This window comes from Zootoca vivipara, chromosome 6 (genome assembly GCF_965207765.1).
Source record: "Zootoca vivipara chromosome 6, rZooViv2.hap1.1, whole genome shotgun sequence".
Taxonomy (NCBI): domain Eukaryota; kingdom Metazoa; phylum Chordata; class Lepidosauria; order Squamata; family Lacertidae; genus Zootoca; species Zootoca vivipara.
In genome coordinates this window covers 28,991,635-29,011,031 of record NC_142589.1, presented here as the reverse complement: position 1 = coordinate 29,011,031, position 19,397 = coordinate 28,991,635, and the positions used below count along the sequence as shown (strand labels likewise).

The following is a 19,397-nucleotide window of genomic DNA, read 5'->3' as shown; positions in this document are numbered from 1 at the left end:
CTGGGTGGAGAAGCCTGTTGGGCGCTCCAGGGGAGGTGTGGCTAACTGCTGGCCTCCTAATGTTCAAGGATAATGACTGGAATTGTAGTCCAGCAACATCGGGCAGCGGGGGGGGGGGGGAGGAGCACAGATTAGGCAATGCTGGCAATGGGATATTTCCCTGCAGCAAACTTGAGGGCAGAGGCTGGCATAGCTCTGTGCTCTAACACCTTGCTGCCTGTTGCTTCATCTCGTCTAATGGTAGAAAAAGTTTAGCACATCAAATAAATAGCCTTCTAAGGCAATGTGATTATTTTGAGAAACGGCAAGCCTTTGTGCCTACTTTGGGGTAAGTGATGCTACCAAAAGTCTGAACTTTTTTTAAAAAAGTGTAAATGTGTGTGTGTGTGTGTGCACGCACACACACACACTCATCAGTAATGTAGACTGGGGGACATTAAACTAAAGGATCTAAAGGAACTGAAAGCTGTAGGCAAACTGCACACTCCCCAATTAATTTTAGAAATCCTCCTACAGACAATTGGAAACCAGGGCAGAGCAAACCCACAATAAAGGAACCGAACTGAGGACGTCCTTTCTTCCCTATTACTATGTATCCCCCCCCCCTCCAATTGCTGTTCTCCTTCCCCAAGGCAATTTTCACAAGATAGGAAACTCATAAAAACAACAACGACCCCAACTACACTGTATTCTTGCTTCATACTTGACATTTGCTAAGGCACCTGACATTTGTTCAATCTCTTTCCCAATGACTTTCAGATAGTGGAGTTTGGCAAACCGGAGGAGCTCCTTCAGAAACCCAATTCCGCATTTGCATCACTCCTAGCTGCTACAAGCAACGTCGGATCCTAGGACATGAAAATATTGAATGGTGCTTTCTCTGTGGACTTCAGAAAAGAAGGCTTATATGGACAGGAAGAACAGAATTGACATCTAACGTCTTGCCGACAAAGAAATATGATAACCTTCACTGAAGGCCACAGTTAAGGGCAAACTCTGAAGCTTGATAGAACTAGGGGCAGCTGAAACTAAGAACTAAATAAGGGGAACAAGAAGGACTGTGCAAAAGCACATGGCACTGGACTGCTGATTTTGGAATTCATTCAAAAATATAGCCCACCTACAGGGAAACCTGTTAACATGGTGTGTTGGATCAGCACATTTTCAGAGGGTGCTAACATGACCGGCAGACCTATCAGAGGGTATTCACCCTTAGCATCCCACAACAGTTAAACATTGTATGTTCCATACAACCTTTACAGGCAAATGATGTAGACCTGATCACTGCATAGTCACAATGGTTGCAACTCAGCCAGGTAGGATGTGACTGAGCCCCACCAAAATCAGTGCAACGAGTTAGTTACAACTAACTCAAGTCCCAGGAATTTCAGTGGAACTTGTGGCAACCAGTCTCTGTTGGATCGGAGCCACCATGTGTCATTTGGGCAGCTGAAAAATTCCGGCTGGGTTTTAAAGGAACAATTCATCTATTTGGCTGTCATATTGTAGATACATGGGCATCTTTAATTCCATTGACTACAGTGGGATTTAAGCAGCCTAGCTGGGTACAGCTTCTGCCTTTAGCTTGTACCTGATGCTTGCAAGGAAAAGGCACTGCAGTGTTTGGGTAAAAGGAGCCCATGCAAACCAGCCTGCTGAGCACCTGAAGGGTCCCACAGATTTCAACCAGAACAACGTAAGTATATGCTTATCTCGTCGATTGGAATCAATAGTCAAAAAACAAAACAGAACACCAGACTCTTCCCTTTGGCTGCATTGTGCCCAGCACTTCTCTGCGTACCATGTGATCTGTTTTCCAAGAAGAGAAGAAAAGAGAAAAAGATACATAGGCTCCAATGGAGGAAGCACTCTTGCAGTTTGTCATTGAAGTATGCAGTAAAGATACCGTCCACTGTAACGTCACTTGTTAATTCATTTTTCTTGCAGTTACAGGTTTTGGAATTATCACCTACCAATTTCTTATTTTCAACAGACATATTTCATGTTGGCACATGCCCACTGTTGCAAACATTTGCTTTTGTTTTCTACTACAAGCAAAATCATATATAATATAATTGTTTGTTGTTTAGTCGTTTAGTCGTGTCTGACTCTTCGTGACCGCATGGACCAGAGCATGCCAGGCACTCCTGTCTTCCACTGCCTCCCGCAGTTTGGTCAAACTCATGTTCATAGCTTCGAGAACACTGTCCAACTACCTCGTCCTCTGTCGTCCCCTTCTCCTAGTGCCCTCAATCTTTCCCAACATCAGGGTCTTTTCCAAGGATTCTTCTCTTCTCATGAGGTGGCCAAAGTATTGGAGCCTCAGCTTCACGATCTGTCCTTCCAGTGAGCACTCAGGGCTCATTTCCTGAAGAATGGATAGGTTTGATCTTCTTGCAGTCCATGGGACTCTCAAGAGTCTCTTGAGACTCATAATATAATATAATATAATATAATATAATATAATATAATATAATATAATATAATATAATATAATATAAATCTGTACTGCCTTTCTCCCAAGCTGGGATTCAAGGCAGCTTAAGACATTAAAAAACATTATAAAATGCAAACTAATAAAAACAAACTAGTGAAAAGCAATACAGTGGTACCTCAGGTTACAGACGTTTCAGGTTACAGACTCCGCTGACCCAGAAGTAATACCTCGAGTTAAGAACTTTGCTTCAGGGTGAGAACACAAACCGTGGGGGGGGGGGGCAACAGCGGGAGGCCCCATTAGCTAAAGTGGTACCTCAGGTTAAGAACAGTTTCAGGTTAAGAACGGACCTCCGGAACAAATTAAGTTCTTAACCTGAGGTACCACTGTAGTTAAAATACCTCATAAAAAGGTAAACGGACCCCTGACCATTAGGTCCAGTCATGACTGACTCTGGGGTTGTGCGCTCATCTCACGTTATTGGCCGAGGGAGCTGGTGTACAGCTTTCAGGTCATGTGGCCAGCATGACTAGGCCGTTTCTGGTGAACCAGAGCAGCGCATGGAAATGCCGTTTACCTCCCCACTGTAGTGGTACCTATTTATCTATTTGCACTTTGATGTGCTTTCGAACTGCTAGGTTGGCAGGAGCTGGGACCGAGCAACGGGAACTCACCCCATCACAGGGATTCAAACCGCTGACCTTCTGATCAGCAAGCCCTAGGCTCTGTGGTTTAACCCACAGCGCCACCTGCGTCCCAATAAAATACCTCATAACACAACACATTTAGAACCAGCAATTAATACAGTTTCCCCTGACAGCAGCCCAGCGATAGGCAACACCTGCACCTCAGTTTTCAAGGATCCATCTTTACAGGGAGGTCTTAACCTGCCAGTGGAAGGACAGCAAAAAGGAGCCACTTCTGGGAGGGAGTTGGCCAAAAAAAGCTCAACTGTGTCCGGTTTTATACTCCTTGAAATATGGCAACCCTAACAATATGGGAGCAGAAAAGTCTCTCTCTCACCACCAACTGTGCTTCCAACGTTGGTGGGACCGAGAGAAGGCGCTCACTGCCATGTGGCCCCCAGAAGGCAATGTGGTCCTCTGGCCGAAAGATGTCCCGCATCCTGATCTATGACTTAACTGCAGGTGTCGGGGTGGTTGCTGCCAGGGTCCTGGGGCTGAGAGCAGCTACTCAAGGATTAGAAGTTTTAAGCGGGTGTTTACGAGTTAACACAGAAGGCGGCGGCTGAGACTCTGTCGGCAGGGCAGCCGCAGGACTAGGCCGAGGGCGCTAAAGAGTTCTCATTGTTGTCAAATGAGCCTCGCTAACTTAGGGAGGGACCAGCCCCACTCCTGCAGATGATCTCAGTGGGATATAAGAGTTCAGGGAGATGGGTTGAGGTACCCTAAGAGCCTAAGTTGCTCAGGGCTTTGTAAATGTATACATCAACACGTTTATAATTTCCATTTTGTTTGATAATGTTACCTCTAGGGGGTAAGTGAATTCCCACACCAGTAAAGACAATCTCAATGGCTCTTGAGTTATTAAAGACCAGCAACACTGCAATGCATACCCACCCTCACTTAAATTGACATATCTTATGGCTGTTCACATGGGATAAACAGTCTTGTTGGGAAGTCTGAGTGTATTAATTTAGTTAATATTTGCCTGTTTCCATGGTTTGAAAGCTCCCAGGCTGCCAGCTCTGTGTGTATCTCTATTACACAAATTGGCTCAAGTTCTACATTAATTCCTGGCTTTGAGTTACCCCAGGTATCTTCTCTCTCTCTTTCCCCCCCAATCGTTTCACAAAGCCATTCTTTTGTTTCTCGCTAGCACCGAGGAGAACAGGAAAAAAAGAGCAAAAGCTGTTTCCGAGCAGCCATAAGCGGCGCTCCGGGTGTGAACCTAAAATGCTCCTAATGGATACTGAAGCTCTGCATCGTATGCCTAAGGGATAGCGCACAATTGCTACAATGACAAGAGCCTCATCTGGATGCCTTCAGAAGCTGCAGCAACATCAAGAGCTAAAGGAGGAAACTAAATCCTCCTCTGCTAAATTGATACTGGCCGCATGACTCATCCACAGGGATGGAAGTTCCCAAGGGAGATCAGCCCAGCAGCCAGGGAAAATGATGCTTTATTAGAGGAGGCAGCCAGGGATGCTGGCTGACAATTTGTTTGTTGAGATAATAGCCCATCCAGATGGTCCACCAGTGGGAGAAAATGGCAGGAGATGGCCTCCTGAGAGCTTCGAGTGTTTCGAAGGGGGCAGTTCTGATGTGCAACAGAAACGTGACAGAGTGGAGTTTACCAATCCAGGTGCCCAGCCAGTCAGACATGTCTCCCTTCCCAGGATACTCCATTCCACCCCCACCCTTTTCTGCAAAAGGACTTGGGTTTCTCCAAGCCCACTCACACCTCCCTCGAGTGTGGATGGTGCTGTTTTGACTACATTTGGAGACTGAAATTGGTATTAGTATATACGGCAGCAGCAAGGGTGTCATAAGCGGTCAAAGGACTGTTGCTATTTCTGCAGCAGGGCTCCTGTCTCCAGTGTCCCAGAGCTGCCAAATCAGCATGAAAGGGGGACTTTTCAGCCACCGAGAAAACCACTTCTGCATTCCACGGAGGTGGTGTTGTGGGCTTGCCCCGACCGAACTCTCGCGATGGGGGCTGAGAGCTCAGCCCCCTCGCAAGGTGGGAGTTCCCGCCTCCATCAGACCTGGGCCGACCAATAGGGTCGGCTGGGAGGCGGGGCTTCACTTCTTTTAAACAAGCCAGAGGCGGGAACTCAGCCTCTTTGCCCCCTTGCTCCCAGTAGATGTACATCACTGGGCTCCTTTCTGGTGGTTAATTTCTTCCAGACTGTAACACACAGGTTACAGTCGGATATAGCCGGTTAGGTTCCAATGCCTAAGCCAATACTGCTCAACATCCGAAACCAATAAAGTTGTGGCCTTTTCACCCACTTAAAATCAATCCATTGTGTCTTGTGTCTTATTTCACGGGGAGGGAGGGACATTGCCACACAAAACATCTTCTCACCTTTTCTCTTGATTGCAGCCAGTCAGAATAAAAGGTAGTGAGTCCAACCACTGAAGAAAGAACTGCATGCCAGTTGACCATCCCAAATTTTGCCTCTCTAACTCCCTCAATTTTCCAGGTTAAAGGGGCTACAAACTGATTTTTTCCCCCTGGAATTAAATAATATGGAAATAAGTGCAAAACATGTAAAAACGTAAGAACCCAAGAAGAGTTGGGTGGATCAGGGCAGTGGCCCATCTAGTCCAGCATATTCTCACAGTGGCCAACCAGATGTTGTGGGAAACCAGCAAGCTGGACCAGAGCACAAGAGCCCTTTCCCCTCCTGTGGTTTCTAGCAACAGGCATTCAGAAGAACTGCTGTTTCTGACTGTGGAGGCAGAACATAGCCATCATGGCTAGTAGCCATCATCATCATCATCATCATCATCATCATCATCATCATCATCACCCCACCCATCTGGCTGGGTTTCAATAATAATAATAATAATAATAATAATAGTAATATTTTATTTATACCCCACCAACTTGGCTGGGTTCCCTCCTCCATTAATTTATCTAATGCTTATAAAAAATATAATCCTGTGGGAGCAAGTTCCATAGTTTAACTAGCATAAGGTAAAGGTAAAGGGACCCCTGACCATTAGGTTCAGTCGTGACTGACTCTGGGGTTGCACGCTCATCTCGCATTATTGGCCAAGGTAGCCGGCGTATAGCTTCCAGGTCATGTGGCCAGCATGACAAAGCCACTTCTGGCGAACCAGAGCAGCACACGGAAACGCCGTTTACCTTCCCACTGTAGCGGTACCTATTTATCTACTTGCATTTTGACATGCTTTTGAACTGCTAGGTTGGCAGGAGCTGGGACCAAGCAACGGGAGCTCACCCCGTCACAGGGATTCGACTGCTGACCTTCTGATCAGCAAGCCCTAGGCTCAGTGGTTTAACCCACAGCGCCACCTGGGTCCCTAGCATAGCTAACAGCTAAGTTTCCCTGAGAAACAGAGCATCAGGCTTTGGCAGCTACAGAGATGATATAATAAGCAATCACCTCTTCCTTCCGTCCCCAACATGCAGCTCATACCTCCTGCCGCCACTCCTGTTCAGCAGTTCAGTGCAGTATACCAACCGAGATTCCCCTTAATGCATTTATTGGCAACAGTCTGCCAGGTTGAACAATGGCTGTCAATACATTGACTAATCTCTCATCATGCCTTGAAATGCCAGCCAACCCCCCCCCCAAAAAAAAAACCCAACACACACACACATAATCTGCGCTGCTGCAAAATAAACTCCATCAAGCCAGCCTGGGATTGTCTCAGCCCCCTCCAAGATCACAACATATTCCTGAGCCCTTTAATGTCTTCACAAATCTATGCAGTCCTAGGAACACGTACTAACAAGTTCTGTGGAATTTGGTGCAACATACTCCCAAACAGTTCCAGGAAAAGGAGAGTCTATTCAAGGGCGGGCATTGAAAGTGTCTTGCCCTTCCCAGAACCTGGCGTCAGCACTAGTTAGTGGAAACTTGCCCACTGGAAATATATGCCTGTTTTGCATATACACGGTAATCTTTGAGTCATCTCCATGTGCTGTTCTTTACGTCTCCAGCACTGCTTGGGGCTCCCAATATTTTGAGCAGAAGAGGCTCAAATATTGCGCCTGTAACCCCAAGAAACAAAAACTCTCAACGTGGATTTTCCACAGCCCTTAACATATATATCTGAAACAGCTGGAGATATAAGCATGGTAGCAATTACACCTTGCAGATAATTACAGCTTCTTCCCAAATATGAAACTGATCTACGGTAGTTACTATCCAAGTGAGACCAATCTAGTTTCAAAGAAAGAGGCAGCACACACCTGCCCCTCTTGTGTAGAAACCTCCGGATTTTGCATGGATAGCCTTCGGCGCAAAGGTAAAAGTCACCCCCAAGACTGGAAAGCAGCCCCAGGGAGGATGCCTATGAAGAAATGAGGTCCAAGCACAGGAATCTTCTCACCTCTAGTGGTTTCCAGCACCTGGCATTCAGAAGTATTGCTGCCTCTGATTGCGGAGGCAGAGCAGAGCCTTGATCACTACCTCCTGTGGGAATGAGTTCCATAGTTACAATTCACAGCACCCTTAACAAACTTCAATTCTCAGGATTCTTTGTGGGTGAGGGACATGTGCTTTAAATGCGCTTTGAAGATATGGTGCATACACAGTGCGGAGCCATCATTTCTCTGGGCCTGGGAAAGACTTTGAACAGGGGCTTGTACTGTAATGATAAGAACTTAGGATTCAGTGTGGATTTAAATGTATGCTGTGCAAGCATGCAGCCCCAGCAAACAAAGGTTCACTAATAGGGCAGGAGAGAGCTGCAGATTCTAGAATAGACACTGGGGGGGTGGGTGGGCTGTCCTCTGCTCCCCTTTCCCAATTAACTTCCCTCTCCAGGACCCATCCCCATGACCACTAGCGGAGGAAGAGGAGTGTGGGAGGAGCGCACCGCCCCCGGCAGCACGATCCCGGTGGGGTGCCATCACAGCTGCCCCCCCGTCCGTGCTGGGTGCCACGCCCCCACAGGCAGGGTGCCACGCCCCATGATGCACACCATGCCCCTGCGGGCAGCACACCACACTCCCAGGATGTGTGCCAGCCCTGTCCTTGCCTGCTCTCCACCACTGCCCATGACACCCCCAAGGACTGCTCCTAGGACCCAGGTCTGAGCCCTAAAATTTCAGGATCTGGGTTGTTCCTGACCTGGCAACCTTATTCAGTACTAAGTAAACAGTTCAACTGGTACCTCAATGAAATATTCTCCAGGTAGGCATTGGCTTCTGTTATTGCCACAGTCTAATTCCTTGTTTCAGCGTTTGAAGGCGAGATGATCATTGGCAAAACAACCTGCCACTGGCAAGAGGAAGCCCTACCTGAGGGCGAATGGATGCCAAACCCAGAAATCACCCATGCTACAGACTCAGGAAGCAAGGGTCGAACCGGTGAAGCAACAGTGAGAAGGGGAAAGCCGATGAGGACCCATAACAGCAGGTTAGTTGCTTGATGCCTGGTTGACATTGACACAAGGGGAGCTGTGCTATCGGATGACAGTGATGTATAGCAGCGATTTCCAAGTCCTGGCAATATGAAGTGAAGATAAAGGATAATAGACGAGGAAATAAAATATGTGAGAAGGAAAACAGGAAAGTGAGTGCAAACAGGGATTGCCAGCTGATTCTCTTTTTTCCCTTTCTCTTAAACTGTGTGGGTGCAAGGCAGTGATGTTTCCCTGGAGCAGATGCCTGATGCTGTAGAAATTCTGGTCCTTGATCAGAATGAAAAACAGGGTGGTTTTAGCAGCTCCAGCAAAGAGGAGGAGGAGGTGGGGGTGGGGGAGGTGGTAGATTGATGTGACAGCAACCATAATTGCAGTATAGCAGAGAGCAAATTCCCCGTAAGGCCCATCAAGAAGTCTGGCATTTCAAGCCGCCGTGAATTTAGCATCCCTGCTTCCCCCACCCATCCAGCATACAGCTGATTTGCAATGGGGGTGGTGGGGTGAGAGGAGTTTCTGGGTCAGGGTGCAAATGCACACTGGTTTGGCAGACAGAATGACAGCTCTGACACGAGGAAGCAGAGTTCATCTTAGCACCACACCATCACTCTACATCAAGGCTAGGGGAACTGCGCCTCCTGCCCTGATGCTGCTGAACTACAACTCCCATGGAACCGTGTTGGCTGGGGCTGATGGGAGCTGGAATCAGGGGCAACCTGTCCCGTTTCGCCACCTGAGGTGAAAGGGAATTGCCACCTCCTGGCCTGCCTGCCACACCCCACTTCCGGAGCCTCTGCTCCCCAGCTTTAGCCAATGGACTAGAGGAACTAGGCTAGTCCCCTAAATGTTCCCCTGGTGTCTCCTTCCCAAACCCTGGGAGGCTTCTGCTCTGACGGGTCCAAGAGCCCTCCTGCCACCTTCCCCAAGCCCACCAAGCTTTGGGGAGGAGGCAGGAGTGCTCCAGTATTCCATCAGAGACCTGGCGCCTCCTTCCCAAAGCCCAGGAGGCTTCTACCCAGCTTAGGGACGGAGGTGTGATGCTTCATGTGTGTAATGTCCCCGACCATCACCCTCGCAAGCTGGTTCCTCTGTCTCCCACAAAAAATTGCACCGCATGCTACTGGTTCTCGCCAAACTTGGCAGGACCTGGGATGCTCCTTGAACTGTTGCCAAGCAGTTTTCCCCATGGGGTGGTGGTGGAGCTGAATAACAAATGGAGCAGAGAAACACCCTGGCACTTGCCAAACTCAGCGGGAACCAGGGTGCTCCTCAAAGTGTTGCTGCCTGCTTGGCTTCTCCACCCTCAACGAGCGGCAGTGCCGCATGCAGAAATGCAGAAAGTCTTGGTGGTGGAAATGGTGGGGCAGTTGGCCAGAGCTAGGGCCGTCTTTATCAGATGCGGTGCCAGGGTGCAAATATGTGCCCAGCGCCCTCAAATTACCACGGACAGTCGGGGGGGGGGGCATGAAGCTGCACACTGCCAGCCATCGGGGGGGTGCAACTCTCCCCCATGCTGCTGCGGGAGAGCAATCCCCGCAGAGGCTTGGGAGGGAAGATGTGCACCCGCTAGCCATATGGTTGGCGGGGCGTAGCTGGCAGGCATGCAGGGAAAGGGAAGGCCACCAGCAAAGCCGCGCAGCTCCCCCACTCACTGGGGCACCCCTTAGAGGCCGGCACTCTGGCACAATGCACCACTAAACCCTATGGGAAAGACGGCTCTGGGCAGAGCACCGCCTTTTGTACTTCCACTTCCTGAGGCAGGTGCTTCGTCTTGTGTAATGGGTGAGCCGGCTCTGGTTGGAATCCCTCAACAGCTGGGGTGCTACAGGTTCCCCAGCCCTGGTTCAATGAGCTCAGAGTGTCATACATGAACCATAGAGCTGCCAGACCCCCCCAGGACTGACCTGAAGTCTCCAGGTTGGCCTGCCTCTCTGCAGGTGGCATGGGGAGGGATTAAATCTCTAGGTGGGCAAGAGTGCCTTCCCTACCCAGAAGAAGAAGAAGAAGAAGAAGAAGAAGAAGAAGAAGAAGAAGAAGAAGAAGAAGAAGAAGAGGAGGAGGAGGAGGAGGAGGAGGAGGAGGAGTTTGGATTTGATATCCCGCTTTATCACGACCCTAAGGAATCTCAAAGCGGCTAACATTTCCCTTCCACTTCCTCTCCCACAACAAACACTCTGTGAGGTGAGTGGGGCTGAGAGACTTCAGAGAAGTGTGACTAGCCCAAGGTCACCCAGCAGCTGCATGTGGAGGAGCGGAGACGCAAACCCGGTTCACCAGATTACGAGTCTGCCACTCTTAACCACTACACCACACTGGCTCTCCCAGGGAACAATATCTTTGACTGAGGTTTCTATCCTAATGTCCAACCAGTTACATTCCAGAGTCTGGAATGTTTCTGACCTGGCAAGCCTATTCCCCAGCACTGCTCTACATGGAAATAATAATAATAAAACAACCTAACTTATGCAGACCAAAAGGAGGTAAGACTCTGCTGCAAGGAGATTACAGGGAAAATATGGACAGCAGTAGAAGGTTACCAAGAGGAATGATAGAAAAGGCAATGATACATTGAGGAGGTAAACAAGGGAGGAAAGAGATGATACCTGTTTAAAATCTCATCTGTTTACCCTGGTTTTTTCCCACCCTGATTGAGCTATGTTGCTGTCTTAAGCTGAGCCACCGATCGCAAGGCATTTTGCATGTGGTTTGATGAATATCGTTTTATTGCTGATCTTACACCATTAACTAACATGCTATTCTCCTCACCCCTTAATATGGACTTTATAGAAATGTTGACAAGTAAATAAGGAAGACGTGCTCAGACCCAACGAGATCAATGGACTTGAGTAATGGACATCCATTCATTTCAATGGATCTCCTCTGAATGCAGCTTAGTTGGAGATAAGCCATATAAAAAGAGAGATAAAAAAATTCTTTCAGTAGCACCTTAAAGACCAACTAAGTTTTTATTTTGGTATGAGCTTTCGTGTGCATGCACACTTCTTCAGATTCACACTTCTTCAGATCACAACAGTGCTGTAGAACAGAGCACAAAATGTGTGTTTGTGTGTGGGGTGTGTGTGTGAATTTTAGCCTTGCACAGGGTGCCACTGAAATTTGAAAGCCCCAAGTCCGAAACTGTTAATAGGTTGGAGAACTGGACCCAAACTAACAGAATGAATTTCAGTAGGGACAAATGTCAGGTTCTACAGTTACAACAATACAAACACAACACGTAGGGTAATAGTTAGTAGAAAATATATAATAGAATAATGATATCATTCAAATTATAGGAGTAAGCCAATCGAAGTTCATATGTACAATATAACAGAGTGGTAGCGAGGACCGTCAAGCCGTGTGTTCAAAACAGATGTCTAAGGACAGTCTCACAATAGTCTTTCAAAAGTTTCAACGGAAGACGTCTCAAAAGCCTCGAAAGGACAGTGTCTCTGGAATGATACTACTGTTTCATAATAGTCTTCATCAGCTGGAAATAAGATACAAGGCATACAACCAATGAATGATAACAAAACTGAGCTACCTGCATGCACATTGTAAAATAAAGCAGAATATTGTGCAATTGTGTTGCAAGTATCAGCAGCTACACTATCTAGTGAGCACTTCATGACATCTGAAGGCAGCCCTGTTAACAGATTATTGTATTTTAATATTTTGATGGAAGCTGCCCAGAGTGGCTGGGGAAACCTTAAATAACATATTATTATTATTATTAATCCTTAGCATGAATCTTACTTACATATTCCGTTGAAAAATATCATGTATGCACCTTTATTTATTCTGTTTTGTATATTCTGCATCAATAGAAGTCGAGTGTCCAGGTCAAGGGAAATAATAGTGCCACGCTATTCTCAGGGCCGTCTTAAGCGCCCCTGGCGCCGTGGTGCGCCGGATCTCTCTGGTGCCCTCCTGCCCCGTTTCCCAGCGCGGTGGGCGGGTGGGCGCAGCGTGCAGCTGCGCGGCAAACCGGCGGACCGGCCGGCCAGCGGGCGGGTGCAGCTCGCGGCGCCCTCCTGGCGGGCCGGCACCGTGGTGCCCTGCGCCACCCAGCCTGCACGTAGGGCCGGCACTGGCTATTCTGCCCTGGCCAGACCCCCCTGGAGTCCTGTGTCTAATTCTGGGCACAACAGTTTCGGAAGGATGTTGAGAAGCTGGAGGTGGATAACCAAGATTTTAAAGGGTTTGGAAACAAAGCCTTATGAGGAATGGTTAAGGGAGCTGGGTATGTTTAGCCTGGAGAAGACAAAGCTCAGGCTTTTTGTTCCTTTCTCTATGTTTTATCACAATCCCGTATGGGATTTTTGCCACCACTGTCCTTGTGCTTGGGAGACTGTAAAATGGTTATAAAAATGTTTGCAAATAATAATAATAAACAGATGTCTTTAGCAAAAAAAAAAAATCTTGTTAATCGCAGCTAGAGCTGTACGGGTGAGAAAATGAAAATACTCTCATGTCCATCTTTGGGGAAATGGCTTTTGAAGGGCCTTTTAATTAGCAGAAACAGACAAGTTGACAGATTTGGTCCATAAGAGAAATGACAGTTCCTAAAAATAAAATAAAATTGGTTGACAGGTGGTCATACTTCGCAAATTATTGTGAGACGAATCTGAGAAATATTAGGCATGAAAGATGTTTATTTATGTAAATATGGTTTGTGTAAATCTCTAAAATAAATTAATTATAATAATTTTAGATTTCAGCCTTCTTTTTTGTGTTTGACATAACCTTGACTCACGTTTGTTCCTACAACTATAATCCTGTGTACAGTGTATACAGAAGAGGTATTTTCATTCCTGACTGTAGCTTTTGAACTATGCATTATAGAGCAATGCCATTGACACAAGATTTTCAGAGTTTTTATTTGCTCCTAAATTCTTACAGCAACTGCTGTTTTTTATTTTCTTGCTTTCCCCACTAATGCAGATCTAAGAGTTTCAGCTCTGCAGGTTGCCATATACTGTACAACCCTCTTCCACCCCGCCCCGCCCCCCGCCAAGATCTCCTTGACCAAATTGTCTCAACAGTTAAACACCGCCTTTCATTAGCTAACCTCACTCGAGAAGACTAATTGCCATCAAAATTATACACCTGTTTTTAGCTTGCCTTGAATAAATGGGAACGTTTCTCCATGTCAATTAAGTGCAGATCAAGAGTTACAGTTCCGCTATTCAAAATGTAAATTTCCCATCAAATGGAATTCTAAAGAAGAGGTTACCCGTCTGCACGGAACAGAAAGATAATACAGAAAGAATGCAGCAGAATCAAAGGGCCAGGGATGCAAGTCGCTTAGGGGGTGGAAATCAACTGAAATGCCTGAAAGAAGAAATGAGCATGGTATGCAAATGAATTTCCCCTGGATTAAGTTAGCCATTTATATAAAGAAAGGCTGGAAGGATGGGTCCACCACCTTCCTGTCCGCCACCATTCTCTAGTCTCAAGAAAAGACTCATTACATGAATGCAATGGACTTACATCTTAGGAACATAAGAAGATGAGAAGAGCCTGCTGGCCAGTGGCCCATCTAGTCCATCATCCTGTTTTCACCGTGGTCAACCAGATGCCTATGGTGGGAAACTAGCAAGCAAGACCCAAGCACAAGAGCCTCCCCCCCCCCCGTGGTTTCCAGTGACTGGTATCTAGAAGCATCACTGCTTACCAGCTTTGGAAGCAGAGCATAGCCTTGATGACTATTAGCCATTAACAGGAATCTCCTTCTCTTTCTGTACCTCTCTGCCCAAAAGGTTCCAGAGACACAGGTATGAACTGATCACTTGCAGATGTATTTGGACATTTCCCCACCCCTGCCATGAGGGAACATGGAGTTTTAGGGGTCTAATATTTTGATATTCCACAGCAAGGATGAATGTGGCCCTCCAGTCCTCTTCATCTGGCCCTTAGATCTCTCCCCAGGCCACGCCTTTCGCTGACCCTGCTCTGTGCCCCTGTCATGTGCTTTCCCTTTGTTAAGATAGGATGCCTCTAGCTTGCCTGGATGGAAAGGTTTGTGTGTCTGGAAACCTCTGGTTTGTGCATATCTACAGCATAGCCTGATGTACAAAGGGAGAGTCAGATCCTGTGCTTTTTGTATGATGCTCACTGGTACTGGTCACTTTTTTTGCTCTTGACCCTGCCCACTGCTGGGATGTGGCTGCTGGAAAGTTCCCCATGAGGGAAAATGTCCTCTGGGCTGGAAAAAAAAGCTCTCCCACCCCTGTTCTATGGGGGAAGAGGGGAATTCAGTACAGTTGTTTTGTTTCATAGAATTGTAGAGTTGGAAGGGATCCTGAGGATCATCTAGTCCAACTTCCTTATGCAGCTGACCCATACAGGGATCGAAACTGTAACCTTGGTGTTATAAGCATCGCGCTCTAACCAACTGAGCTATCAGTTTCTATAGTGGCTAAGAGGAATTTCAAGTGCTTAAGAGAAACTCTGGTTAGCATTTCTCCTGAAACTTACAGAGATACTTTAAAAAAAGTGTCAAGGGCTATAAACGTCTGATCAACACGTTTGCAATTAAGGTGCTTCAGGAGAATATATGTATGCAAATAATGGTGGCTCTTTGCTCATCCATGCTGATCTGGCTGCAAACACTACGGAATGATTCCATGCATGATCAGAAGCCGTCACACAAGGATGCAGATCAATGGCCCATTTCAGCCTTGGGGTTCTTTTTCATCTGCAATGTGTGCTGCTCTAGTTAGAGCTCCAGAAGAACACCCAGAAATGTTAAGGAGAAAAGGGAGAAACCCAAATGAGGACTTTCTGATGGGAGTAGCTGCTCACTTTCAAGGTTCTTGGTTCCCAAAGTCCTAAGCTAGGCTGGTTCACACGGACATGCACTTTAATTGCTTGATTATTGCTTAATTATCCAATAGCCGAGCATGTAAATTGTGGACTCCACCGAAACATTCTCCCAATGGCAGCAAGGGGGAACCAGTGGCTCTCCAGATCTTGTTGAGCTCCATTCCCCATCAGCCCCAGCCAGCATGGCCAATGGTCAGAGAAGATGGATGCTACAGTGAAACAATATCTGTAGGGCGCCACACTGGGTATCCCTGCAGTAGACCAAGTGTGTTATAGTGTGTTTATCATAACTGTATCCATGTTGTTGTTGTTTAGTCGTTTAGTCGTGTCCGACTCTTCGTGACCCCATGGACCATAGCACGCCAGGCACTCCTGTCTTGCACTGCCTCCCGTAGTTTGGTCAAACTCATGTTCGTAGCTTCGAGAACACTGTCCAACCATCTCGTCCTCTGTCGTCCCCTTCTCCTAGTGCCCTCAATCTTTCCCAACATCAGAGTCTTTTCCAAGGATTCTTCTCTTCTCATGAGGTGGCCAAAGTATTGGAGCCTCAGCTTCACGATCTGTCCTTCCAGGGAGCACTCACGGCTGATTTCCTTAAGAATTGATATCCTTAAGAATTGATATTCCTTAAGAATTGATAAGAATTGATATTCCTTAAGAATTGAAACTGTATCCATAAAATCTCCAAGACCTTCTGCTCTAACTGAGATCTGAAATGAATGGATACTGTTCTCACAAAGGAACCTAGGGAGCTATTTGATGCCAAGTCTTACTGCCTCCCAGTAGTGTCTCCTCTGACTGGCAAGAGTTCTCTGAGGTCCCAGGCAGGGGGTCTTTCACATCATCTGCCACCTCCTCATTGGGAAAGGGTAGAGTATCTGCTGTAGGTGCAGATGGCCCCAGATTCAAACACCAAGTAGCGTTGGGAATGTCCCCTCTCTGAGACCCTGGAGAATTGCTGCCAGTCCATGGAGACAGCACCAAGTTAGATGGACTAATAGTCAGACATGGTTTCAGGCAGTTTCCTGCATTCCTACTAACTGCTGATGCCAGGGATTGAACCTTGGACCTTCGGAATGCAAGGGAGTTACGCTCCCACTGAGCTATTGTACCGCCTTCATTTCAGACACCAGATGTAGCTACCACTTTCCACCTGCTGATTGACTGCTGAACACCACTGTAACGTCTCCAGCTGCCAAGTCCCTTGGGTTCTCTGAAAATAAATGAGCAGCCTGCCCAGTTCCCCCACAGCTGAAAAGAGGAAGCACAACAAGAATTACAGTGCCTGTCGCAGGCCACGCATCTTGGTATAAATAACTGAAGCAAAGGAAGTGAGTTGTGCCTGAAAGATGGATGCAGGGGCTGCATTGCGAACGATAGCTGCCAAGTCTCCTCTCCAGCAACATAAACATGAAAGGAAGAGAATGTGAGGCTGTGGAACTGAAGGTAGCGGTTCCAAACCATGGTAGAGTGAGCAAAAGCTGGTCAGCATCTTCCACAGTGGCTGTCCCTGAAGATGGTTGAGACATTACAGACTGCAAAGCAAAGCGTAACCCACATCAAGCCTTCCAGAAGTCATGGTCCACAACTCCCACCATTCCTCACTGTTGGGTGTTCTAACTTCCCTGCAGGGAAGCTCCCCGTGAAGGAGCAACAACCTGTACCCCACAGGTTGGAATCCCCTGCTTGTCCCCTATGCAGGGCTGCTTCAGGGGTGTGTGGCACCAGGAAGAAAGAGGGAGACACCAAGTTGGAAGGAAAGATTCAGTGGGAAAGCTGGCACCTTGCATCCAAAGGCATCCAAAGGCAGTATACCTGAAGGAGCGTCTCCACCCCCATCGTTCTGCCCAGACACTGAGGTCCAGTACCAAGGGCCTTCTGGTGGTTCCCTCATTGCAAGAAGCCAAGTTGCAGGGAACCAGGCAGAGGGCCTTCTCGGTGGTGGCGCCTGTCCTGTGGAACGCCCTCCCATCATATGTCAAAGAGAAAAACAGCTACCAGATTTTTAGAAGACATCTGAAGGCAGCCCTGTTTAGGGAGGCTTTTAATGTTTAATAGATTATTTTATTTCATTTTTCTGTTGGAAGCCGCCTAGAGTGGCTGGGGAAATCCAGCCAGATGGGCGGGGTATAAATAATAAATTATTATTATTATCCACCTCCCCTTCTCTCTGGGAGAAGCAGCTGTTGAGGTATGTCTCTCTCCTCTCTGTGGTTTCTTGTTCTCCCCACCAGATGCCTGCCTCTCCTTCATCTCTGAAACCCTCTTACAACCTCAGATCTCTCTGGGCCACCCAACCTGTGGCAATCTGGGGCTGTCTCAACCTGGTTCAAGCAATGCCCCTTCAAACTGGCCCAATTCAGTTATGGGACTTCAATGGACGTTTTATATAATTTTATGTCAACTGCTGAGGTGTTTTTTTTTAAAAAAATGCACAACTTTATGCACCTTTCTAAATAATGTGAATAAAATACATTTGTTGGGTGTGGTGTTTTAACTGTTGCATACATGCACTCCTGAGCACTGATAAAACAGCACCTCTCCTCGAATCATCTTGATGTCATCGCATCACAATTCTCCCCCGTCTCTGAGAAACGGAAGCTGCTGCAAAGGGTAGGACAAAAAGAGTCAGGCTCTCCGGCTTGGGCTGCCTTCTGTGACGTTCCTCTCCCAGCTCACTCAAATGAAAAGCGGCTGCATAAAAGGCAAGATGGAGGAGCGTTGGGAGAGAAGGCCCAGGAGATTTATGCAGAAGGGAACAGAGGATGGAAGGAGGAGGAAAGGACAAAACAGGGAAAGTAAGAGGGAACCCGGAAAGGCAGCAATTTGAGCCAGAGAGGAAAGGTGTTTGTTTCTTGTTACAGTCCTTGCTTCATAAATATTTGAGCTTTACTGCCTGCTTTCTGCTTGGTGAGTCCATAGAGTGAGATATTCTGGGAGCTCTGCTTCCTTCCCAAGGCATTTTTTTGTCCTGCCTTCACTGCTAGTGGGCCCTGAAGTGGGTCATCTGTTCGCAACAGATCCTGTGGGGGTAGAGCCACTCAGCCGCTGAATGCGTCCCTTTCTCCAAGAAGCTGCACAACTGTTCAAGGAGAGCAATGGAAAGCACACCAGTGGTGGTTATATATATATATATATATATATATATATATATATATATATATATATATACTTTTAAGTTTTTTTGTAGAAACCACATGGCCTATGGGAGAAAGATCGGGAAAATCCACAACAACAGTGGGGGGGAAAGCAAGTAAATAAATAAATTGGCAGGCTGCAAAAAGAGTGGGGGTAAAACATTGGCTAAACACCAGTGACCAGAGAAGACAGTCCCTAAGGACAATACACCAGTCACCGGAGGAAACAACCAAATGGCATGCCACACCACACCACACCACACCACAGCCTTAGAATAAGAACAGAGCAAAAAAGAGCAAAAAAGCCCCAAAAAGCCAAAGCAAAAGGAGAACAAAAGGAAAAGTGGTAGTAAGCCCGTAAGGGAAGATTGCAGAAAAGTCTGGGCAGGTAAGGGAATGACTATGCTATAGAAAATTAGACACAACTGTAGATAAGAAAGTCCTACACCTTGGAAATAAAAATAGAAAAGGGGATCCTGTGGTGAAAAAGGCATTTCCAAGCTCTAGCGTTAAGTTTCCCAGGATCTCTGGGACTAAGGATCCTAGGGACTTAACAAAGAAGCTATCTGACAGCTCGTGGAAGAAAATCCCAGTGCTTTTTTTCTTTAAAAAATGTTTAGGGGTACTCTCATTTTTATTCACGAAAACCACCATTTTATAGTTCAAATCGGGAAAAATAAATACAGTAAATGGACAAAAGTACAAAGATTCACAAAATGTTTAGGGGTATGCGTACCCCTGTGTACCCCCAGAAAAAAAAGCACAGGAAAATTCTGAAAGCAAAACATGGGGAACTGGAGCATTCCTAGCACATGACTCCACTTGAGGAACAAGTCTGGCTACTGTATTTCAAAATTCCAGAATCCAGGAAGGATTTTTAAAATGAGGCTTTTGGGAGGATCCCTAGGCGTT

General features: G+C 46.9%; 1 protein-coding gene across 1 annotated transcript in view; it reads left to right on the top strand.

The window, feature by feature from the left end:
- Positions 1-2,769, top strand: part of LOC118086797 (ATP-binding cassette sub-family C member 12) — a 77,943-nt gene extending 75,174 nt beyond the window's left edge. Inside the window, exon 30 of the mRNA XM_088671100.1 lies at positions 760-2,769. Coding sequence (XP_088527226.1) covers positions 760-852 — 93 coding nt within the window. The 3' untranslated portion in view covers positions 853-2,769. The remainder of the gene's footprint in view (positions 1-759) is intronic.
- The last annotated feature ends 16,628 nt before the right edge of the window (positions 2,770-19,397 follow it).